The 23,411-nt window shown below is 55.4% G+C and overlaps 3 protein-coding genes across 3 annotated transcripts in view; 1 reads left to right on the top strand and 2 right to left on the bottom strand.

Moving 5' to 3' along the window:
- SMG5 (SMG5 nonsense mediated mRNA decay factor) overlaps positions 1 to 11,338 on the bottom strand; it is a 22,910-nt gene extending 11,572 nt beyond the window's left edge. The window contains exons 1-10 of the mRNA XM_004714701.3: positions 11,161 to 11,338; positions 7,132 to 7,230; positions 6,534 to 6,657; positions 6,026 to 6,182; positions 4,376 to 4,465; positions 3,453 to 3,542; positions 2,753 to 2,831; positions 855 to 980; positions 692 to 760; positions 145 to 353 (exon numbers count right to left, since the gene is read on the bottom strand). Coding sequence (XP_004714758.1) covers positions 145 to 353; positions 692 to 760; positions 855 to 980; positions 2,753 to 2,831; positions 3,453 to 3,542; positions 4,376 to 4,465; positions 6,026 to 6,182; positions 6,534 to 6,657; positions 7,132 to 7,230; positions 11,161 to 11,234 — 1,117 coding nt within the window. The 5' untranslated portion in view covers positions 11,235 to 11,338. The remainder of the gene's footprint in view (positions 1 to 144; positions 354 to 691; positions 761 to 854; positions 981 to 2,752; positions 2,832 to 3,452; positions 3,543 to 4,375; positions 4,466 to 6,025; positions 6,183 to 6,533; positions 6,658 to 7,131; positions 7,231 to 11,160) is intronic.
- A 1,680-nt stretch (positions 11,339 to 13,018) lies between these two features.
- On the top strand, positions 13,019 to 19,565 carry TMEM79 (transmembrane protein 79). Its single transcript, XM_004714702.2, has 4 exons — positions 13,019 to 13,081; positions 13,977 to 14,785; positions 15,015 to 15,228; positions 19,136 to 19,565. Exons 2-4 carry the CDS (start codon positions 14,020 to 14,022, stop codon positions 19,347 to 19,349), a joined length of 1,194 nt encoding a protein of 397 aa, XP_004714759.1. The 5' UTR covers positions 13,019 to 13,081; positions 13,977 to 14,019; the 3' UTR covers positions 19,350 to 19,565.
- A 751-nt stretch (positions 19,566 to 20,316) lies between these two features.
- The window catches only part of LOC101647585 (glycosylated lysosomal membrane protein), a 3,492-nt gene continuing 397 nt past the window's right edge, over positions 20,317 to 23,411 (bottom strand). Inside the window, exons 2-6 of the mRNA XM_004714703.2 lie at positions 22,837 to 23,097; positions 22,435 to 22,635; positions 22,094 to 22,312; positions 21,406 to 21,659; positions 20,317 to 20,827 (exon numbers count right to left, since the gene is read on the bottom strand). Of these exons, the coding sequence (XP_004714760.1) occupies positions 20,662 to 20,827; positions 21,406 to 21,659; positions 22,094 to 22,312; positions 22,435 to 22,635; positions 22,837 to 23,097 (1,101 nt within the window). The 3' untranslated portion in view covers positions 20,317 to 20,661. The remainder of the gene's footprint in view (positions 20,828 to 21,405; positions 21,660 to 22,093; positions 22,313 to 22,434; positions 22,636 to 22,836; positions 23,098 to 23,411) is intronic.

Raw genomic sequence — 23,411 nt, forward strand, 5'->3', positions numbered from 1 at the left:
CAGACCCTGGTCCTGGCACCTACCTACCCTTCACGACCGCGCAGCCCCATGGGTGAGGTCGCAGCGTAGGGAGGCAAGGCTGCAGAAAAGGCAGGGAGGAGACCCGAGTCCGTGGGGGCGGAGCTCGGGCACGAAGAGGCCTACCTGCTCTCTTCAGGCTGTGCACGCCCATCAGGCAGATCATGACCATCTGGAAGACGAGGAGGTCCGGGAGAAAAGCATAGCCACTCTCACACTCCTCCTCCTCCTCACTGGCCAGGCTGAGGTTGGGGGAAGAGGGCAGGTAGAAGAGACAGAGGTTGAAGTCCTCCAGGACCGACTGGCAAAGCGCTGTGAGCTCCGAGTCCACCGAGCTGTGGGAGAGTGGGGACAAGAGGAGGTCAGTGCCAAGGTCCGGCCGGCAAGACTCAGAAACCAGGGAGCCTCCTAAGTGTAAGGGGGAGACTTGGGAGGGCGCAGCAAGGGGAACACGCAGACACAGCACAAGAGGCAGCCATGCACGCCTCCATGCATAAGCCACGGAGCACCCACTGTGTGGGGGACAGGCACACAGGGAAGCCAGCAAAGGACTCGCTGGGCAGAGAAGTGTCCAATGAGACAGAATCTCTGCCCATCCTATTCCCTCCCCACAAAAGCAGCTGTCCTGCATGGGCACTGGGCTTGGCTCATGTGCGTCCACAGGTCCACTCACCTGCTTTTGGGCTGCAGCAGGCTCTGAAGGTACATGAAGTTCACCAGCAACCTCTTGATGTCTTTACAGCTGAAAGGACAGGAGCCCCAGGTTAAGTACTCATCGGCCCCGAGTCCCCTGGGTCCCACCACACCAGCTGCATACAGAGCCAGGCCCCACTCACCGCTTCTTACTGGGCGAGAGTTTCCGAGTCTCATTCTTCTTCAGCTGATGGTACATTTTGGCTGCCTTGTCACACAGCCGCTTGAGGTTCCCATAGGCGCCCTCAAAGGAGACTTCTGACTGGATGCTGAAGTGGGGCAGAGGGGAAAGGTCATGCCACCGGGCCTTAGGGAATGGAGCTGTAAGTAAAGACTAGCAAAAGGCAGTGGCCATCAGGTTACTTCTGACTCAAGGCAACCTCACGAGTTAGGTGGTGATCATCAGGTTGGCAATGCCTGGGTTTCTCAGGAGTCACTGCCAGGCCCGTGGGTGGACTCAAACTTCCGGTTGAGCACATTGTTGGTGCAACTCACCAGGGACGCCAGCGAGCGTATCAATCCATGCTGCCCCTTCTCAGCTTCCACATTCATGCCCCGGAGTGAAAGACCACAGCTATCTTCTTCTGACCAACTCCCACCTACACAACCGCTTCCGGATGAGCGTGGATGCCGTGTCCCATGTCCACAGAGGGACAGTCCACTGAGACGCTACAAACTGCTCTAGTTGCCCCCAGTCAGTTTTGACAGGTGGCAACCTGAGGAACAACAGGACGAAAGGCATCCTGGCTGGGGGTCCCCAGGTTACAGCCCAGGAAATGGTTTTCAAATGAACGCCGTGGGCGAGGTGGCCAGTCTGGACTGATCCACAATCAAAGAAACGCATGCTCTGCCGACCCCCAGGGGCGAGGCCAAGTTTCCTTGGCCGGGTGAACAAGGGCCAGAACTAGGGCCAGGGCCCGGGGCCCTGCAGGGCAGAATGGTTAAGAATCATGCTGGTGTTTGGGCACCGACCAGGTGACGGTGGTCCGTGCTTCAGTTTCCCGGGCACCAGCGTCACTTAACCAACTGTATCTACCAGCCGGGGGTACATTGGGTCATGGTGGCTCAGTATCCTGACTGAGCCTCATCCACCGTGTCTGGTCCCGGTCTGAGGCCAGCCCTTCTGAGGCAGGACTGCACCTGCCCGCTGAGCCGCCCCCCAGCTCAGTGTGTCACGAGGAGAGGGGGCGCTGCGTCCCTTCCATTGTCTAGACACCGAGCTCCGTGTCTTACCTCCTGGGGTCTCTAAACCATTGCGCTATTGACCTGGTGCAGGAGAGGAAGGGTCAGCCTGTGAACCATGTGGCCAGGGGCCCAGGAACAACTGCCTCCCTTACCATGAGACCCCAAGAACTGGATTGTGCCTGGCCGCTGTTTCTGAGCATTTTGAAAAAAGATCCTACAGAGGAATGCCAATCAAGAGGGGGGACATGCAGAGGAGAATGACCAATTCTCATGGATGCCAGGCTGTCCAGGGCCACGGAGGCTGGATGAAACTCTCAAACAACTGATCTGAGATTCCCTTTAGAACCTGACGTCTCCTTACACAAAGAAATCTAGTCTCACGGACAGATAAAGCGCCTGTTTTGCGCATCAGGCTCTTGTGAGAACCACCCATGTGGATCAAATTGCAACAGCACCTCAAGAGGTGAGCTAGGAACCTTGGGGCGGGCCATGGTTTCTGCTCACGGAAAGGGGCAACTCAGAAGAGGAGGGTGGGAGTGGCTGCAGGACCAGAAGCTTGTGAGCAACGTCACCAGACTGGACAGGAACAAATGGCTGGCGCAAGAGAGCAGAGCCCTAAAACTCGGAATTTCTTAGCAGAGGCCTCCTTGGTTAACGTCTCATCAAACGGATGCCCCATCTCAGGACGAGAGCAATCCTGTGTTTTGTACAGGTGGGGTCAGCGAGTGAAAAGCAGCAGCGCTGTGTGGGAGCGCCCAGGCCAGGACTCCCCCGGTTTAGTCTTCCTCTATCATCGGAGCAGGGACTGGAGAAGGGAAGCAGGAGAGAAAGCAAAGCGAAGCCAGCTTCTACTCACCAGCGCAGGTAGCAGTACATGGCTTCCACGTTATAGTACTTGCTGCCTGCAAGGGTGCCCAGCTGGTTGAAGGGCATTCCTGGTGAGAAAGGGAGCCACACAGTGTGAGACCACGACAGCCCGGCCCAGCCAATGCTAGGCATCGGGGGCACGTGGGGACAGCAGTGGAGCTTCAGGCAACACTAGTGTCCCACGTGGTCAGTAAGTAGCTTCAATCTTGTCTCCCCAGGGGATTGCGGGTCGCTTCTCGCTTCCTGAGTCTATTCCCGTTTGGCCTACCGCCGTCACTGGCATTGAAGGGGGGCCTAAGGAGACGGTACTCTCCTCTCCCTCCCCAGCTCGGTCTCTCCCCTGAGCGCTCCTTCCCCATCTCGCCCTGTAATGGAGTCTTATCCCTTTTCTCACAAAGTGTGATCTTCTTCCTAGGGAGACCTCAGGGGCAGAGAAGCCACCATCATCTTCTCTCTCTTCTGCCTCCCCCGCTCCCTTAGGTCAAGACTTGCTCATTCCTCTTCCCCTTCCAGCATCTCCTGAGGGTGTTCGAGGAGGAGGAGGGGGAGGAAGACGCGTGACCAGAGAGAAGTGAGCCGAGGAGGAGGGGAGGAGCCAGGGCAAGGTGCAGACGACCCACCTGCCGCCTCAACAGCATCTTCTGGGAAAACACTGCTGGGCTGGGAGGCCCGAGCAGGCGCTCACTCACCAATCTGGGGCGCTACCGACAGGGCCTGGTAGTAAAATCGCTCAGCCAGCAGCTCGGTGTCCACGCCAGCTAATTCATTCTGATACCGTGCTGCGAGAGAGAAGGGGGCGGATGGGACGGTTCCAAGTTTCAGAAAACCCCCCTCTTCTGGGAGTCCACTCTGAGGAGCTGTAATAGAGCCTAGGAGGAAGATACCTGAGCTAGGAGGCAGGTTGCTTGGGTCTCTGGCAGTCTTAAATCTGCATGACTATGGGCAAATTGTTCAACTCTCTCTTCCTTGCTGGGAAGTTCAAAATGTACAGATTACTTAGTGTCTGCAAGGCCACACGCTCCTCTTGCGTCTCTGCCCAGGGGCGGGAGCTGCAGCACGTACAACAGCCCGGGAGGACCTAGGCTACTTAGTCTGAGAAGCACTGCCCGCTTCTAGAGGGAAGACATTCCCTCCTGACGGCCAGGCGAGCGGGCTGGTGACAGGAGAGCAGCCCGGCGGTCACTAAACCATCATATACCCAGCAGCCACACAAGGAACCTCCGTCTCTCCCAACGGGGACCCAGGGACCACAAGGGAGCACTGTCTCCTTCCCAGAAACACCTGCCAGCCCTCAAGACTTCGACAACCCTTCAGGCCCGGAAGTGAATTCACGCTGGTGGCTCAATTTCCAGCCAAACAACAGACATGTCTACAGGGGGACAATGCCATGAGGGAGCTGAACGCTCAGAAAAGTCAACCATTTGCGATCAAAAGGGCAGCATTCACCCAGGGACAAAGTTCACAAGGCAGGAAGAGCTAGGGGAGGAGGACTGGAAACAGGAAACAGAGACGGACGGAGAGCAAGGCTCGGAGCGGCTCCTGTGCTCCAGTCACAGGGCGGGAGGGGCAAACCACGGAGGCAGTGGGGGAAAAGCAAAGAGGCAGTTCTTACACAAATCCCCCAGGTACACGAGACATCGGTGGCAGGCCATCTGTGCCCAATCCATCTCCTTCCCCGAGGCAGACACTGGCTTCTTGCACCCTGCGAGAGAGACAGCGAAAGGGAAGTGGAGGCAGGAGACCAAATCCTGGCTGGCCTTGGGCCACTGTCCCCTGGGGCAGAGCAGACACACTGAGGACACAGGCGCTCAGAGCAGGATTCACTCCCGGACTAGAAGGAACTGGAAGAGGAGAGCCAGGGCCCTCCACCTGGGCCAGCTCTCTGGGGAAAGCCTTCCAGAATGGAGACAGAGGTGAGGCTCAAGGCACGGGAGCTCTGGGCAGAAGTAACCAACAGAAAGGTAAGAGGTGTAGGTAAAGGCGGGAAGAACACAATCGGAATGAGGCCGAAACAAACGCTCCTGGCCTCTGCCTAGTGGGGAAGGGCCACGGAAAAGAAGGCTTGTGAGGAGGATACGGGACGTGGCCTTGCCCAAGGAGGCTGGTCCAACCCAAACATGCCTGAATGCTCGCCCTGCCTGCCCACGCCGCTCCATCGGGGGAGCCTGAGCCCTTTCCCACGGTCCAGGAGCTCCTCCAGGTTTCCCTGGTTTACAACACCAACTTAGCCACTCCTCACGGCAACCCACGAGATCATTTCACCATCACACGGAGGTCACAGAGGGCTCCGCGGCATTGGCAGGACTAGGAAGGCACCTGCTCTCCCAGGCAAGCGGCTCCCCGCTCCCCCCGCCGAGTGTTCTGCTGAGCTGACTCCCGAGGAGAAGACCAGAAGATGAGCACAGGAGAAGGAAGCCGAGGGCGACCAAGAAAGGAGCCTGGGAACCAGCCTTGGAGGGGACGGCGCTTAACCTTATTTTCAGGTGTGGGTCCCAGGGCCGCCACCTGGTAAAGCCTATGATTATCTCGATAATGTTTGCTTTTAAAGTATTTTAACACCACCCCCCTCAAACAAAAGTTCACAGCAACACAAAGAAAACCAACTACTCGGAGAAACTTACAGCCTCTTAAAAAAGGAAGGAAAATATTCCTCAGCAACCCCAAGTCAATGACAAACTTTTGCACTATGACCCATAACCCAGGACACAGTGCAGCCCTTCTGGATCATCCCACTTCACACAGCCCTCCCTGCAGGAGCAGGTCCCCCACTTTGGGAAACACTAGAGGGGGCCACGCCAGAGAACAACAGAAAAGGACAGGAAACTACGGCAGCCAGCTCCTCAGCGTCTCCGCCGGCAGAAACGGGCTTTTACTATCTTGAGGCAATATCCGTAATTTCCCTAACATCTTAAAAACATCAAACATCGGGAAAGAGGCTCTAACGTCAGAGTGAAATAAACAGTGCAGGCTAAACTAGCCTGAAAAAGAGCTAAGAGAAAAGAAATGCTATTGACGCCCTCCTGCAGTGCCACATCTACTCTAGAACCACAGCCCTCCGGACTGCATCAGACTGCAATGACTGGGCGGCCTCTCTCTCCGTAACCTCGTCTGGAGAAAGCACAACTGCCCCGAACATCCACAGGTCGTTAGAACACCCTCTGCCTGGCTGGGTCACAAACTGCACAATCCCCGAGGGCTGAGCGGGCTGGAGGCAGAGGCATGTGACCCCGCTCCTCAAGCACACCTTGCGGATCTCACTGACCTATGAGGGGGTCGGTGACGTGGGTCCAGTCGATGCAGCATTGCAGTTCAAGCTGGTAGTGGGACTGGATATAGAGAAGGAGATGCTGGTAGAACCCAATACCAGCAACTAGGTGTGTCCTGTAGGCACATTCCAAGGTGCTCCGGCTGTGGATGTGCTGAGCATGGGAAAGGGGAGAGGACGACTAAGCACCAGGCGCAGCCTAGCCCCTGTTGCCCATTGAGGAAATGCACGGGCAGCACCTTCCCAACTCCAGAATGGCACACAGCTTCTCTCACTCACCCATCACCATCCGCTTAGACCCGTCTCTTTGGTTTCCCCCTCTGGGAACAGGTCCCCCGCCTTCTCTGAGGCTAACCAGGCCTGCCTGCTACTCTGCCTTCTCTTCCTTGGCTCCTCTACCCCTCTAACTTTGCCCACGCTCTGGCCCACTTTCTCGCCATCTCTTCTGTCCTTAGCTGTCCCCCTTAAAACAAGTTCCTTCCCAAGGGCTAGGCCCTTCCCTTACCTTTTTGTTCGTCTTGATAAGCTGGATAACTTCATAGTACACCTTTCTCCACAGCAGCTCCTCTGCCTTCCTCCCATAGTCCACTGGGTGCAGGAACATAAGCTTGACGCAGAGTTCACGCAGCCTGGGAGGGTGCAGAGGAGCATCAGAGATGGTCTTGTGGTGGGGGGCACAAGGACTGAGGGTAAGGGGCTAACTGCCAATATACCCACCCATGAATCTCTGGGACTCCCCCAAGGAGGTATTGCCCCCCAAAGGGTCAATATGACCCAAGATGATACACGTCCAGGAAAGTAGGACAAGGGGCATGGGGAGGAAGGTGTCTCCAGAAGTAAAGGTAGGAAGCAAGAGCAATTCTAGTCATCTCCATTTTCCTCCCTTATCTGTGTCTTGTTTTTTACCCCCTCTTTCACGTCATTATGCAATACGGCCAACTCCCACCACTCAAATGCTATTCCTGCGGTGCCAGGCTACTAGATGCAGAGGCTGCAGGTGTGCTGCGGAAGGGCAGAGCCTTGGCAGCCCACCACGTCCCACGAGTCGGGGTGCCCGCAGAGGTCTCGAGCTGGTGGTGGCTCGCTCCAAGTGTCCAGCTTACTTGTTCCTCAGGCTAATGTTCTCCGGTTTGAACACTTCTTGATAAGCAGTTTTGTTGCAAAGGATGAGGTCAAGTCGATGCACGGCCTCCACCACAGCCCTGCAGGGAAGAGGGATGGACAGCATGGCACACAGGATACCACCAGGTGCCCGGTCTCCAGAGAAGTTAAGGGATTCAGAGTGGGGCAACCAGGAGAAGGTGGGAGGCTGGTGCCTGGACAAAACACGCTGGAGAGTTTCCATCCTGAGGCAGCAGGCGCCTGGGCTCTGGGTCACCCCACAGTGCGACTATGACAAGAAGGCAGAGATACTGCTACACCCTGTACCGTGCACAGGACAGCCCTCCACAACCAAGAATTACGACCCCAACGTCAATAGTATCAAGGTAGAGACTCAGCACACCCCACTCGGGGATACCATGAAGACAGACTGGGGTCTCAGCCCTGGCTGTGTCTTACCGACTGTGGCTCTGGGTAAACTCCTGATCATCACAGCTAGCACAGAGGATTGTTGTGAGGATAAAATTAAGTAATACACACACAGCCCTGGGACACAATAGGCACTCAATACATATTGGTGGATGAGTGAGTTGTTATTATGCAAGGGGCTATTATGGGACATAAAGGGAAGGCATAAAATTCTAGTAAGAAATTCTGCTTTAAAATTGGGAGGTTAGGAAATTCAAGATAGGTGAATCTACAGACAGTGACTGGATTAATGGTTCCTCAGGGTTAAGGCAGGGGAAGTTGGGGGGGAGGGGGGCAATGGGAACCAACAATAATGGGTATAAGAATGAAGAAAATGCTCTAAAATTGGTGCATGATTCTTTTTAACATACTTAAACTACCGAATTTTACGGTCTATGAATTGCATGGCAATAAAACGTAAAAAGAAATGAGAAACCCTCCTCCGAAAGATAAAAGAATAGTGCGGTAGAAACAGGAGGAGGAGGAGGGCAGACAGATGAACCCCTCAAGAACAGTAATGGGAGTAGCGACACCACACAGGGCAGGGGGAAGGTGGGGGGAGGAGGGGGAGAAACAGGGAACCGACTTCCATGATCGACATATAGCACCCCACACACACACCAGAGGACAAACAGCAAAAACGTGCGCAAAGGAAGACAGCAGACAGTGTAAAATGTGAAAATAATAATTTATAATTCATCGGGGTCTAGAAGGTGGGAGGATGAGGGAGGGTGGGGAAAAGAGACGCTGATACCAAGGGCTCAAGCAGAAAGAAAATGTTTTGAAAATGATGGTGGCAACATACATACAAATGTGTTCGACACAATGGATATATGGATTGTGATAGGAGCTGTAAGAGCTCCCAATAAAATGATTTATTAATTTTTTAAAAAGAAAAGACAGCGGAGGAGGGGACCACAGTCTCACCACGGCCTCCAGCCCCCTAGATTCCACTAGAGAAACTGCTTATCTTCCCGCTCAGAGTGGAGGCTCTGGAACCAGACTGCCTGGTTTCAAATCCTGGCTCAGTTTCTTACCAGCTAAATGGTCCTGAGCAAAAATATCCAACTTCCTTCTTTCAGTTCTCCATCTAGAAAATGGGGGTAATGAGATCATCTCACTTGTAAGGGAAAGGACATCATGCTTGGTGAAGCTGAGGAGCAGTGGGAAAAAAAGAGAGCACTGGAGAAACTGGCAGTGGACGCACCCACGGGAACTGTGACGATGACCCAGGGCCGGTGGTCTGTGCTGTTGTACCGACTTGCTGGCACCCAACACCACCAGCAAGCTCGTAGGGTGTAAACGAGCCAGTACACATACGGCACTCCGGGCAGCGCCTACAGCACGCTAAGTGCTCAATAGGCATTAGTCTCCATCCTGCTAAGGCTGAGCGTAAACCCAGACACTCCAGGAGTCCGTCTGTCACCACAGCAAAGAAAGGCCACAAAATCCACAATGAGGGCCAAAACGGGTGGGTGACACTTCCAGGAGGGTAAAACCGAGGATGACTGGCTATAATGGAAGAATCCAGCAGGGCTGAGGAAACCAAACCCAAACCAGAAAACTGGGAATGATGACTTCCCCACACAAACCAACCTATGCTGCTGGTCCAGGTGGCCCTGGTGGCCTGCAAAGGAGATGGTGACCACAGGCACCCAGCTGAGTAATCCAGGCTTTCTCCTAGGTAATGTTTGGGGGGTCTGCCTTGAGGTGGCAACCAGCCTGGTCCTCGATCCAGGGCCAGCACCAGTTGGGCACCAGCAATTTCCCCTAGGCCACAGTCTCCAGGGCAGGGCTTCTTAAGCTCCAGGCCAGGGAGAGATCCAAGGTGTTGATGCTTGTGTGCATGTGTTTCTGTTTACGGAGAAGCTCCAGAGTTCTCTGAGTCTCAAGCCCCCAAATGGTTAATTATCACCATTCTAGAAAGTTCTAATTTTAAGCCTTGAAATCTGAGGCCAGCATTCTTCCCCAGCACTCATCACCGAGCTATACATCCTCCACTACCTTGTCTCTCATTCGCTACTAGAACCTGGTACAGTGGTACAAAGTCTTCACAAGACGTTCACAAGACGTTGCTCTTGGGCAGAGAAGTCAGACCTTCCCTCCCCAGCTTCCCTCCACCAAGCACCCCCACCAGCCACCTCTAGCTGTAACAAATGATAACAGAGGTGGGCTGCCCCTGATTTTCCTACCACACAGTTACAGGTGGAGAGCCATGCGCACACATGCAAAGCCACCAGCTTCGGGTGGTGACTGTGAGGGTAGTGGCTACAGAAGGTTTCAAAATGACAAGAAGGATGACCAGAGCTGGAGGCGAGGCAAGAACGCTGCAGATGCTGCCCACGCGCTGCCTGACAGGCAGTGCTAACACTCAGCAGCATGAGGAGGCACACGTGCCGCCCCGGCTCCCTCCTTACTTGCCTGGGGACCGCTTGGGGCAGCCCAAAAGCTGCTGGGTTGGATCACTCTTCTATTTTTGGAGTGGCCTATGTTCCCCTCTGCCTCCTAGCTTACAAAGCTAAAGCCTGGCAGGATGTCTGCTCAGGGAAGAAACATGACAACATGCCCTTGACCCTTTCACTGCCAAGATGGGGGCCGAGGCTCAGGCAGTAATTTCCCCACAGGCAGACATCTCTGGTCTACCACTGCCTGAAAACCCAAGCTCTCCTCCTTCCCCAAGGACAAACGACTCCGGTCAGTCTCCAGGCTGCATCCTAACCTGCTCCAGTTCTGGAGCCCAGGTTCCACTGGGAACCCAGGCTGGAAAAAGCTCCCGCTGGCTTGTTCCCACGGGGGGGCTGATCCCTGTTCCCATGGGGAGGCACGGCAAAAAACAGACACCAGGACTGGAAGGTGCCTGCCAAGACACTACAGTCATGGGGCTGGGAGAACACAGGACCCAAGAGTCCCCGAGTCCCCTGAAGCTGCCTTTCCTGTCCAAAGAAAACCGTGAACCTTCTGGGCCAACCCAAGGTGCTTTTCAGCACGTTACTTAACATTCAGTCGCCTGAAAACTGAGAGTCGGTAATGACTTCCTGAGCTCATCCAATCCGAGTCACTCCTTTTAAGGACAAGGAAACTGAGACTCAAGGTCACACGGTCAGAATATGGCAAAGCAAGGACCTCACGCTGGCTCCCTTGCCTTCAGGGCTGGAGGCTCTTCCCTGGGAAGTCCTACTCGCAGGAATCCCCGCAGGGTTCTAAGCACCCTTCCCTTCCGGGTTTGTCCGCATCGGGGGGCCCCACCCTCACCTTCCTAATCCTTCCAGCCCCCGATTCCCATCCTTGCAGCACAAATCCGCAAAGCTCAGGGCCGCCCCAAGCTCACAGCGGAGGGGATCCCTCCACGTGCTTCCCTCCAAACCTCCCACCCACCCAATTCCTCTATCCAGCACCGTCCCGGCCACGGAGCCCCGCCCCTCCGCTCCCTCCAAAATTGCACCCTCCACCCTCGCCCGCACCTCGGGCCAGCACCTGGCCCCCGCGGCCCCGCCCATCGCTGCCTCCCCACCCGCCGGCCCCCCACTTCTCCAGGCTGCTGCACTGAAGCCCCGGCCCCTCACCGGTAAAGTCGCTTAGTGTGGAGGACCTTTGCTTCGGGCTCGCTGCTCTCCCCTGCTGGGGGGCCTTGGCTCATGGTGCCCGGGTCCGGGGACGGCTCCCGGTCACAGGCCCCCGCCGCCACCCACTGCTACTGCCACCATTGCCGTCTCCGGCCGTAGCCGCAGCCGCCACCGCTGCCGGCCCTGCTCGGCCGCCATCGCTGTGAGGCGGCTGCCCGCGACAGCTCCTCCTCCGCCTGCCAAGTCTCGCGATAGCAGTCACCGAGTTGCAGGCCAGTGCCCGCTGCTGCCAAATCTCGCGGAACTCGTTTTCCCTCCCGGGAAGTTGCCCGAACTAACTCTGGGCAGCATAGCCTCTATCCGCCTTCTCCAGGTGTTCACGAAAAAACTTTATTGACAAAAGTGCCGGAGAACGGACAGTGTACTCAGGGAGGAGGCTGATGCTAAGCGGCATTGGGCCCGGAGAGCACACAGTTTGGAACGTCCAGTGGCTCTTTGGATCATTCCTCTCCATTTGAGCTGAACCTCTTTCAGATTAGTAGAGGTGTTTTATTATTATTAGTTATGATCATTAATTAGAGTGGCTTCCATTTATTTCCCCCCAAAATTAACAAATAAAAGAACGTTAAAAATTTCTTGGAAGGGGCAGAGAATCGCCTATTAGTTAAGCCAGTAACACATGACTTTTATAGAAGCACCTCATCATCCTTCGGCACCTGCTCCCAAAGATTTCTGCCTTGGTTATCTCTCACATAAGCCCTGTGAACATTTCTTGAATACCTACTGTCGTCTAACCATTGTGCTGAGGACATTGACTCTGCTTTCACAGTTTCAAATGACTTCAGGGATCAGATCCCACAGAAATAAGAAGTCCCTCCGTCCCCCTAGATCACTCGCTATAATTTGGGTCCCTATTGCCCTCTTACCTTGACTACATTCGAAGACAAGGTGCTGCGAGGCCACTTGATAGGTTGTAATGAAAACATAAATTCCCCTTCCGCCAACTTTGCCCTTGGCTCCAGCCACCTAGCTTTCTTCCTGCTCCTTAAATAGCCTAAGTCCTTCCGATCTGTTGGCCTTTCACTTGCTGCTCCTCTACGTGGAACACTCCTTCTTCTGATTTCCCATCAGGTCTCTGCTCAAATGCCACCCTATGAAAGAGGTTTTCCTTACGGAATTGTCTTAATGGCTTCATTGCTAAGCATTAGCCAATGCTCCAGTAGGACATGGGCCCAGGGACATTTGCTGTCACTTTACTCTATGTTAGGGCTTAGAATAGTGCCTAGTTAATAATAGGTGTTCAATAAATATTTACTGAATGAATAGGCGTGCAAAATCCTACCTCTTTTTTAAAAAAAATCATTTTATTGGGGGCTTGTACAACTCTTATCACAATCCACAATCATACATCTATGGTGTCAAGCACATTTGTACATTTGTTGCCCTCATCCTTCTCAAAACATTTGCTTTCTACTTGAGCCCTTGGTATCAGCTCCTCATTTTCCCCCTCCCTCCCCGCTCCCCCTCCCCCCCTCCCCCACCCATCCTACCTCTTTTGGGGGCATTCCAACCTATTCCAATTACCAATGAATACACAAATCCACTTGCCCTCCTCTGCTTTCCTGGGAGCCCCTACACATTCCACATGCTTTAAAAAAACAAAACAAAACGCATTCATGTACACGACCAGCTAACCCCCTACTTTCAGAAAGGATGAAGTCTCTCTCTAAGGCTTTTTCCGTCGGCCAACTCAGCTGGGCGGGGCCTGCCCCTTTAATCTGGGCCCCACCTGCTCTGGTCAGACAGGTTTGGAGACACAAGTAAAGGGAGAGGGAGAGAGAAATACTTGTAGTCAGCAAGGAACTGGGCAGCTCCTTCTCAGACAACGCTGAGGAACCCTCCACCTGTCTCCTGATGGAAAGTAAGAGGAGTTCAGGGGTCTAAACTGGGCAGAGGAGTTAGAGGGTCCTTAAGGATGAGGGGGCAGTAAGGTGGAGAGTTAAGGTGGAGAGCGGGGAGGAAGGCTGGAGAGGAAGCATGTGAAACAGCCCTGATTCAGTCTGAAAGTAGGGAATGCATAGATCCAGCCCTGTGGAGGTACTGGAAGTGGGCAAGAGAGGAGTCTGGGACCGAACCCCCAGAATGGAGCCATGGAGACCAGAGTGTCCTGGGACAGCTAGTTCCTTGGGGCAGGTTTTGTTAGCAAGTATCAACTTCCTACCCCTTCCGACTTTGAGACCCAAAGTTGCTGGTATCAACTGCCAGGATGGTTCCAAGTGGTGGACGGAGGGGCAAAGGGATGGTGGAAGATGGGGTTGGGGGCAGCTTCTCTGGTCACAGGAAGGCTCTTCCTGGGAAAAAAACCCTTGACAAAGTCTAGATGCCTCTTCTTTCTCCTGTGCCTGGATTAGGGTGGTCAGGCGTTTTGGTGGAGTGGGGTAGAAGGAGTAGATGGACTGGCTGGGGTCACAGCTGCCAGGACCTGTCTGTGCCCCCTGACTCACCCGCCCGGCTGGTTGGCATTTGATGTTGAAAGAGCCTCCGTTTGAACGGCCCACTTCCTTCCCACCTTCCTTTGTTTTAACCAGGGCTCCCAAACCTGTTCATTCTGTCTGCCCCTTTGCTGAGAATCTGCATTTCCACCCCCAGAAAGACTGGATCTGAATCTACATTTTAACAAGAGTCTTATAGATCCCCAGGTCTAAGGTCCCAGAAGGGGCTCAAGCCCAGGAGGGGGCTGCCCTGAAAAATTCCAGTTCTGTCCTCAGGGCTAGGGGACAGGGGCTTCTCACGGAGCTTTCTTCTGCTCCCTCCAGGGTGACATTACCTCGCTGTAGAGCCCAGAGCGGAGACCTCAGGATGACAGAACCTGAGACGGTGGCCCTGCTGGAAGTGAAGGGGTCTGAGACTCCAGAAAAGAGCCTCCCTCAAGCCTGGGTGCCAAATGGCCAGCAGTCGGAAGGGGAAGATGTGGCTGAGTCTCCGAGAGCTGAATCCCCCAGAATGGAGTCTTCCCTTGGGTCTCCCATGGCTGGAGAGGTGACGGAGGCTGGTCTAAACAGCGAGGATGGTCTAGACAGTACCGTGAGCGAGGCTGCCACCCTGCCCTGGGGGACTGGCCCTCAGCCCAGTGCCCCGGTCCTGGACCCCCCAGGCTGGCGGGTCATTGAGCCAGAGCCCCTTGAATCAGAGCCACCCACCAAGTCAGAGGAACTCCCTGAAGATGACGCCAACCTGCTGCCGGAGAAGGCGGCCCGGGCCTTTGTGCCCATTGACCTCCAGTGCATTGAGCGGAGGCCCCAGGAGGACCTCATCGTCCGCTGCAAGCCGGGCGAGGCCGAGCGCCGGGCCATCCTGCCCACCCGGGCCACCCTCCCCGAGCCCCTGGAGCGCAAGTGGGCCGAGGCAGTGGTGAAGCCGCCTGGCCGGTCCTGTGGTGGCTGCAGGAACCGTGAGGGGCTCAGGGCCGTGGCCTCGGTAGGGGCTGCCCTGGTCCTCTTCCCCGGCCTGCTCTACGGGGCGTACGCCTTCCTGCCCTTCGATGCGCCCCGGCTGCCCACCATAAGCTCCCGCCTGGTCTACACGCTGCGCTGCGGGGTCTTTGCCACCTTCCCCATCGTGCTGGGTGAGCTCGGGGACCCCTTTACAAGAAAGAGGGGCGTCTGGGGACGGGACCTCTCACCCACGCAGCACCCTCAGGGATTCCCACGTGCTGCCCCGCTGGGCACTACTTCCCCACCTTCCTCTCCAGCCCCCCCTGCCCGCCCCTCCGCCGCTGCAAACCCCGCCCCCGGCGTCTAGGGTGCAGCGCCCGCCTCTCACCCTCCCCGACCCTCCTGTGCTCCGGCCCCCAGGCATCCTGGTCTACGGGCTCAGTCTGCTGTGTTTCTCTGCTCTCCGGCCCTTCGCGGAGCCGCGGCGGGAGGTGGAGATCCACCGGCGATACGTGGCCCAGTCGGTGCAACTCTTCATCCTGTACTTCTTCAACCTGGCCGTGCTCGCCACCTACCTGCCCCAGGACACCCTCAAGCTGCTCCCCCTGCTCACTGGCCTCTTTGCCATCTCCAGGTGAGTTGGGACAGGGGGTGGAATCTGGCGGGGGGCGGGAGGGAGGAGTGGTGCTAGACTGGGGACAGGGCTTTCTGGAGTCTCTTTCTAAAAAAAAACAAAACCAACCAATCCACCCCACCTCACTGCCTTCCAGGCCACTCTGACTCATAGTAAGTAGAAGAACCGCCCCTGTGGGTTCTCAAGGCTGGGGATCTTTATGGGAGCAAAAGCCTCCTCTTTGCCCTGAGGGGCGGCGGCTGGTGGGTTTGAACCGCTTCCCTGGTGGTAGCAGTCCACCGTGTAGTCCACGAAGGCCCCACGGCTCCTGCTGGACTCCCATCAGCCCAAACGTGCATCCGAGAGTCGTGAGGTCCGTCCACTTTCTCCCCTGCACCTTCCCTCACCTGGACGCGGGTGATGCGCTCCAGGTCTTGCCCTGGGCAGGAGGCTTCAGGCATCCTCTGAATCACCTGGGACTTCTAGATCCAGACTTCCGGCATCCTCGAGCTCACACCGCCCCCCCCACCCCCTCCACCCCCGCCCCGCAGCCAGCACTCTCTTTAGCTGGCCGGTGGCCTTGGGTTGAACTGAAGGTACTCAGTTCTTTGTAAGGCAATCGTTTCACTTCGTAAAGGTCATCATTTTTTAGAAAGGAGCCCTAGTGACACAGGGCTTAAGTGCTCAGCGGCTCATTGAACTGCGGAGGGGACACGCCCACCAGGTGTGCGCAGGAGAAAATACCTGGTGATCCCCTAGCGCAAAGTTTACAGGCTGGAAAACCCGAGGGGGCTTTCTGCTGCATCATGCCGGCTCTCAGGGAGTCCAACACGGACAATTGTTCAAAAGCAGTCCCCGGGTTTTGACCACGAGCGCAAAGGTGGGCAGTTTGAACCTCCCCAGTGGCCCCACGAAAGAAAGGCCTGGCGATCTGCTTCCCTAAAGATTACAGCCAAGGACCCCCACCCCCAGCGCTGCCGCTCAATTCTACTTTGTAACACAGGGGCTGGCCATCAGTTGGCAATGATTCCATGCGTTGTTAGAACGTTTTTCTTTCTGTTGGGCTAAAATCTGTACCTCTGATCCTAACCTCTGGAATCCCCTCAGGCAAATACAGATATTTGACCAAAGTTCTCTAGTCCCCCCTGAGCTCAACATCTCACTACCCCGTCTCTTTACTTTGCTCACTGCCCATGTGCCTTCTCTCCGCAAGAAATTCTCCTGCTTGTCAGTGGGGACCCTTTAAGGGTGCTGTCCTTCTGTCTGTCCACCCCTTGCCCACATTAGGCCAGATGGCCTCATTGCTTTCCTTTCATTCGGAGCCTGAGGGATTCCCGGGTGTGAACCACTGTTGTTAACCTGGCTGGCACCTTTGAATTTCTGAACCCAGAGGCCTTTCCAGTCTTCCTTTCCATGTGCGTTTCTTCTTACTGGTTCGATACAGGCTTACAGGGGATGCTAGCTGCTAGAATATCCCTCTTTATGAGTTGAAACCTGCTTGTCACTTTGCACTGTAGTTTAGTGGCCGGTTGTTGTAGTATTAAATTAAAAATGGCTCAGGGGGGTGAAGGATGCCAGCCCCACCCACTACTAGAACTCACTGGTTCAGTAAGTACAATTGTACGGTTGAGATATATAAGTATTATATTAGAGTCATCGAGAGCATGAGAGATATTACAATATACAGTCAGACACGTTACATGGCAACATTGCTCACCTCAGCCCAGCATAGTGGTCCACGTGGAGAGAGGGGGAAGGGAAGGAGGGAAAGGGAACAAGGGAGAAGGGGAAGAGAGTCAGGGAGGTCAGAGTCCGAGTGAGAAGTCCCAGAGCCTATATTGCTGACTCATGCCTATATACCTTTTGGGGGCATGCCAGCCCACTAATTACAGGTAGAGACATACGTCACAGGGAGGGGTTACACTATAGGGTACCCAGTAATGAGAGGGTGGTCTCTGGGTCTCCATAGGAACCATTATCAGTAGGGTGCAAACCCCTCCTACAGGAACCAAGCTAATGGTCCCAAGCTTCAGAGAGTAGTCCATTGTCCCCAGCAGCAGGGATCAGGCCCCGCCCTGTGGTGGGAGGAGACAGCGGTCTGGCAGCAAGGGTCTGCCTCCCCCCATAGGTTGTCCCATCAACCGCATCGCCATCATAAAAGTTTGCGTTTTCTCCCAGTAGATGCTTCCTAAGATAAATATCTTCCTACTCAGGGCACTCAGCTCCCCACCTCCCTCTGGAGGAGCGCTGGTCTTGGGTCGAAGTTGGTTTAAGTCAGTGGTTCTCAACCTGCCTAATGTTCCTCCTAACCCCTCATAGTTCCTCATGGTAACCCCAACCATAAAATTATTTTCGTGGCTACTTTATAACTGTCATTTTGCTACTGTTATGAATTGGGCGACCCCTGTGAAAGGGTCATACGACCCTCAAATGGGTCACGACCCATAGGTTGAGAACTGCTGGTTGAAGTAGTGAGCATCATCGGGTACCGAAAGGCAATTACCTGGCCAGCTCTCGGGACCAAGACCCTTCCTTCTGTGCCTTCCGCGTGGGGTGCCTGCTTCATCTCTACACAGTCATGGTGAGGGTAAATGAGCCACTTCCTGCTTGTGTCGTGCTTGCAACAGCCACTTGGTCAGGGTTTGATAAATGTGCTTTCTCATTTTCATGCCAGGCTGCCGGCTCCTGGCACAGTTAGAAACGGCGTTACTCCCCCCCCTCGCCCCTCCCCCTTTCCCAGGGATAAAAGCAGAGACTAGTTCATCTGGTAATAAGTGGTCCGTCCTTCATATGCCATCCTGAGAGGAGGCCGCCTCCTCCCAACCCCCCTGAGGATGTGAATTTTATTTTTCCAAAAGGGGAAGCTTAATGGCTGAAGATCTGTCCCTGTCGGCTGCAGGCCCCCTTGAAGCTGGCATCCCATCTTCTCCCTTTATGGAGTGAACAAGGCAAAGGCCGGGTTGGGTTCAAATCACAGGTAGATGTATGACCTTGAACCAGTCTTCCCTAACTCCCGTGGAACCTTCGTATCTTCATCGGCAAAAGAAATAGGATGAAATGCGCTGACCATAGACAAGAATGAGGAAGTGTCTCTACACAGACATAAAAATGATCTCCAAGCTGATATCAAGTGCGAGAACAATCAGCAACTGGCAGACCTGGCTGTATCGTACACTGCCGTACTTCAGAACCAGGCACTATGTCCATTCGGCATCATTTGAAACCACCACATGGATGGCAGGGCAGAGACTGGGTGGCCGGGAGTCACCAACGGTAGGCAGGCTTTTCATCTTTGCATTGTGAACCGTGTGAATGCATAGGGCCTGACCAATTACTTAAAATTAAAATCTGAAAAACAAGCAAATTCAAAACCATTGCCATCAAGATGTTACCTCATAGTGATAGTGACCCCATGGGGGGGGGCGGGACTGCCCCTGTGGGTTTCTGAGACTGAAACTCTTTATGGGAGTGTCCCCCCCCCCCCCCCGTGGAGCAGCTGGTGGTTTCTAACCTTGGGATTAGGATTAGTTGCCCAGTGTAACCCAGGATGCCACCAGGGCTCCCCAAAAGAGGGAGACAAATATAGTCACTTCGTAGAGATGTGGAGAAGTCTAAATTAAACACTCAAACCTCAAGGTGGGCTGTTTCAAAGGAGGAAGATGAGGCTGCTTGCTCCTGTAGAGATTAGAGTTTGGGACATTTCAACCGTGTCCCAGAGGAATGCCATCAATCTGAATCAACTGGTGGCAGAGTTTAAAGTAATTAGCACAAACCCTGGCACACTGTAAGTGCATGAACACTGATCTGTTCTAGGAACACCAGCCTAACCCAATATCTGCTTCCTTCACTATCTGCTCTCTTGGCACAATGGGATGGGGCAGGATTGTTGTGATGCATAGAGTAGCTGGAACCTTCTTTGCCTCCCCAGGCTGATCTACTGGCTGACCTTCGCCGTGGGCCGATCCTTCCGAGGCTTTGGCTACGGCCTCACGTTCCTGCCACTGCTGGCCATGCTCGTGTGGAACCTCTACTACATGTTTGTGGTGGAGCCGGAGCGCATGCTCACTGCAGTGGAGAGCAGCCTGGACTACCCTGAACATGCCCGCTCCGCCTCTGACTACAGGCCCCGCCCCTGGGGCTGAGTCGCTCTGCTCACTGGCCCCTTGGGCTAAGAGGATGGGCTTGGGACTCTTCTCTGAGCAAGTCTGTGGAGCCTAGACTTGGCCCCTGAAGGATGAACCCTGTTGCTGTCCCAACGGAAGTGCCGTCAATCACAGCCCATCCCCTGCTCTTCCTCTGCTGGGGAGTTTCACCGTGGAAGATATGGGCAGAAGGGATTTCATTTTCTTACAGGGAAAGAGGTGGTGTCCCTTAAGGACGCTGAAGGAGAGAAGCATCCTTCCTTCCTGCACAGCCTTCGCCACCACGGTCATACTATACCCGTGCATGCCAGACTCTGCCCCACTTCCTGGGCTCCACAGCCAAGCTCCTGACCCTGGCCATGCAGCCTGTCAAGGCGGAAGGCCTCAAAGACCGGAAATACTTCCTGTGCCCTAAGGACAGAGGCTTGATAGGACTTTGGTGAAAACCTTCCCTGGAGGGTGCTGCATTTCAGACCCTCTGGGACTGGCCCTCAGGGGTCCTTAGCTTCAGTCAAGGCCACCCAGCTGTCCCAGCCCAAGACACTGCCTCTTCCCTTTGAGCCCAGTGACCTCTCACCTCTGGTCATGCCCCTTGAATGGGAGAAGGGAACAGGCTAGGAGTCCTGTTGCCTCACAACACGCTAAATCTGTGTGCCCGTGTATACGATGGCCAGACAGCACCGTGGCTGAGGTTATAACCATATGTGAGTATGATGTGTGTGGGGGACAATAAATGACCACCACAGTCTTTCCTGGCTCTTGATGTCTGTCCCCCAGCCACCGGTGTCTCTTGACTCAGACTGTGCAGCAGAGCCCCCCAGATCCACATGGGGGAGGGTGGACATCATGGGGGAAGGCTGGAGCTGGTGGGGAAATGGGGCTTTGAGCAGGAACGTGTGCATCACACTCATCTCTCAGCACTCCTGTCCCCAGAAGCAGCCCCCATCAGTCCAATAACACTCATATGTAGAGCTCCACTCATTCGCCGTCTATTTCACCACCTCCAAGCAGCCAATAGCCAGTCAGAGGCCTCTCATTTAGGCCTGTAAGAAGTCCCATCCAAGGAGTGGGGGGCGGGTAGGGTGGGGAGTAACACCAAGGGGACCCTTCCTCTAGTGGAAACCCCCTGGGCCTCTTCTCCAGGGGGTCAGGGAAGTGCCTCGCCGGAGGGTTGAAGCTGGGTTTGAGGTTCTGCAGAAAAGCAAGATGGGGCTGCCAAGGGTCCAGGTTGGAACATCCACCCTCCAAGCTCCACGGGTGTGAGGCGCGCTGAGGCAGGTCCAGTGAAGTTCTTCCCTTTAGAGAGGGTGCCTCAATTAAGGGGCTGGTACTCTGAGTATCGCGTGTGGCGCAGCAGCAGAATCAGGCCGCCCCCTAGCAGCATGAGCCCTGGAGTACCCAAGGCCACCGCCATGATGCCCAGGACCAGTGGGGACAAGGCATCCACTGGAGGGGAACCCACACCTAGGAGCATCGACCTAGAGCAAGCAGGGTGAAAAAGAGAAGTTAGGCAGGCCTGGGGATGCTGCTCTATCCTGCACATCAAACCCTCAGCCCGTGGAGGGAGTGCAAGCCCATTAATTACAGGTGAAGACATACGTCACAGGAGGGGTTGCACTATAGGTTATACAGCAATGAGAGGGGGGCAATCTAGGGATATACAAGCAATAGAAAGATTGGGATTGGGGGTATACAGGTGACAAGAAGGGTGGATCCTAGATTCAGGAGGGCAGCCTAACTTTGGGTGTCACTGAGGTTTGACCTGGTCTCTGGATCTCCATAGAAACCATTATCAGTAGGATGTAAACCCTACCTACAGGGAATAAGCCTTTAAGGAGAAGTAGTCCATTGTCCTTAACAGCAGGGAACGGGCCCTTCTTGAGGTGGGACCAGACAGTAGTCTGGCAACTCACTGCCTTCAGGGAGGAGGTCTCTAAGCATCTGACCTCCCACCATATGCTGGCAAATAGCCTCTAAAGCTTGGCATGTCTTTGGGGGAGACAAAGCTGGGAAAGTCTCTTTATGATCCCACATCGGCCCAGGCCCTGGCTCTCACCAGCTGAGGTAGAGTTGGTCCCAGTAGCCAGGGCCTGTGGGAGCCCCGAACGTCAGATTGAAGGCACAGAAGGTCTGGGGTCCAAAGAAGGCCCGGACAATGGGTGACTGGGGAAGGGGGTATGTCAAGGTGAGGTGAAGTGGCGATAGTTGGCAGGGCAGGGCTGATTCTCGACTCCCCTGCTTCTGAGAGAAAGCCACGGGTCGCCACTGCATGAAGCCTGACGGGCCGGAGCCCCACAGCAGCTGCTCCAACTGGGAAGGAAGATAAAATCATAAGACAGAGAAGTCTTCCTCTCCCCAACCCTCTCCCAGCCTCTGACAGGCAATGTGCTCGGGGAAGTGGGAATCCGAGGCCTGGCTCTAGAACTAACAGGCTGTGTGCCAGGGTCACTGGCTCTCTCATCTGTTGAAAGTGGGTGTTGGACTGGATGGGTAAGGGGTCTTTGTCTTGGTCGGACACCCTGCAAGCCTGCACCCAGTTCCTTCCCCCTAGGCCCCTGCAGACTCCACCTGCCGGAGCACAAGTCACCCAGCACTGCCTTCTGGCTGTCTCCTCCACCAGGAGCATCCGTGCCGGCCCAGGACTTGGCGGAACCAGCGTGCTGCTGCACGTTTGATGGACGGATGACTGCCGTCCTAATGGGGCCCTATGTTCCCACCGCACGCATCTCCCCTGGAGGCCTGACCTGGAAGACAGCAGGGGCATATTCGTCGTCGATGGAGTGCTGCTCCTGCAGGAAGGGACAGCTCGGGCCCTGGCTCAGGGTGGCCACCTCCAGCCCAAACAGGGAGCGGTTTCCCCGTGGAGAAACCCCAACCAAGGCCACCTCCAGCTGGCTGGTGTTTGCTGTATGCAGGAGGCGAGGGGGCTGGCTGGGTCGGCCAGGTCCAGAGAAAGCCTGGACCTAGAGAAAGAGGGGCACCGGGAGGGCAGGGAAGCAGATGAGTGTCTGTGCTTGAGGGCCACACCCATGGTGACCCTGTCCTTCACAAAGTAGCCTCCCCGCCTCATTCTCCACATCCTTACCCGGAAGGCCAGGCTGCCATTGGCAAAGGCTTTGGCAGGGTCGTCTCTGGGGCGGCCTCGGAATGTGGCGCTCAGGGTGGCAGGGTCCAATGAGCCATTGATTCTGTCCCAGGAGAACTCGGCCAAAGAGTAAGGGGGATATGGCTTTCCTGGGAGCTCTGCTGGTCCCTTGGACACGTGGGTGCTGTCAAACTCAAGCAGCTGGAGGGCAGGGGTGGGACAGGACAGGACTGGGCTTGCCTCTGTCCGGTTTCTCCTGGACCATACCACCCTGGTGGCATCTCCCCATTTTCTCCCCACCCCCGCCTCAGCTCAGTCACCACATCTAATAAAGATGAACCTTCTCCTGTGCAGCCTCCCCCGCCGCCCACCCCCACCCCCAACTCCTCCCTGGCTCCTCACCCTGGTAAAGACAAGGGCAGAAGAAAATTGGATGCTGTCCTTGGGAACAACCATCAGACCCCCCTCCTCGGGCTCAGGGGAGAGCAGGACGCTCCAGTTGACGCTCAGGGAGCTGTGGGGGGTGTTGGTGGCCACCAGCAGCACTGCTGGGGGCCCCAAGCTGCTCCACACATAGTGCAGGGTGGAGTTGGTGCCCACAGCCCGGATATGGAGCAAGTTCTTGGGGGATCCAGGCCCGCCAGGGATGACCTCCAGAGACACCTGGAACAGAGTAAGGCGAATGAGAAGGGAGGGCCAAGGGAACAAGACAGGCAGGATAGGAAGGGCTAAGCTTAGAGCTTGGGGAATGCTGGGGAAGGGGTAGGATCGTGGGGACCTAAATCAAGAGGCATGGCTGCGGGAATTATGGGAATCCTGGGGAAGGGAGAGGTGGGCGTGGAGGAGATGGGGTTCCAGCCAGACCTCCCCTGACCCTGGTGGACCATCCGAGCACAGGTGATGAGGGCAGAAAACGATCCAACGCTGGCCTGGACCAAGGGGGTCAGGTGTGAGTCAGGGTCCCACTCCATTCATCT

This window comes from Echinops telfairi, unplaced genomic scaffold, assembly GCF_000313985.2.
Source record: "Echinops telfairi isolate 266 unplaced genomic scaffold, ASM31398v2 ScPeMD7_7425;HRSCAF=8463, whole genome shotgun sequence".
Lineage (NCBI taxonomy): Eukaryota > Metazoa > Chordata > Mammalia > Afrosoricida > Tenrecidae > Echinops > Echinops telfairi.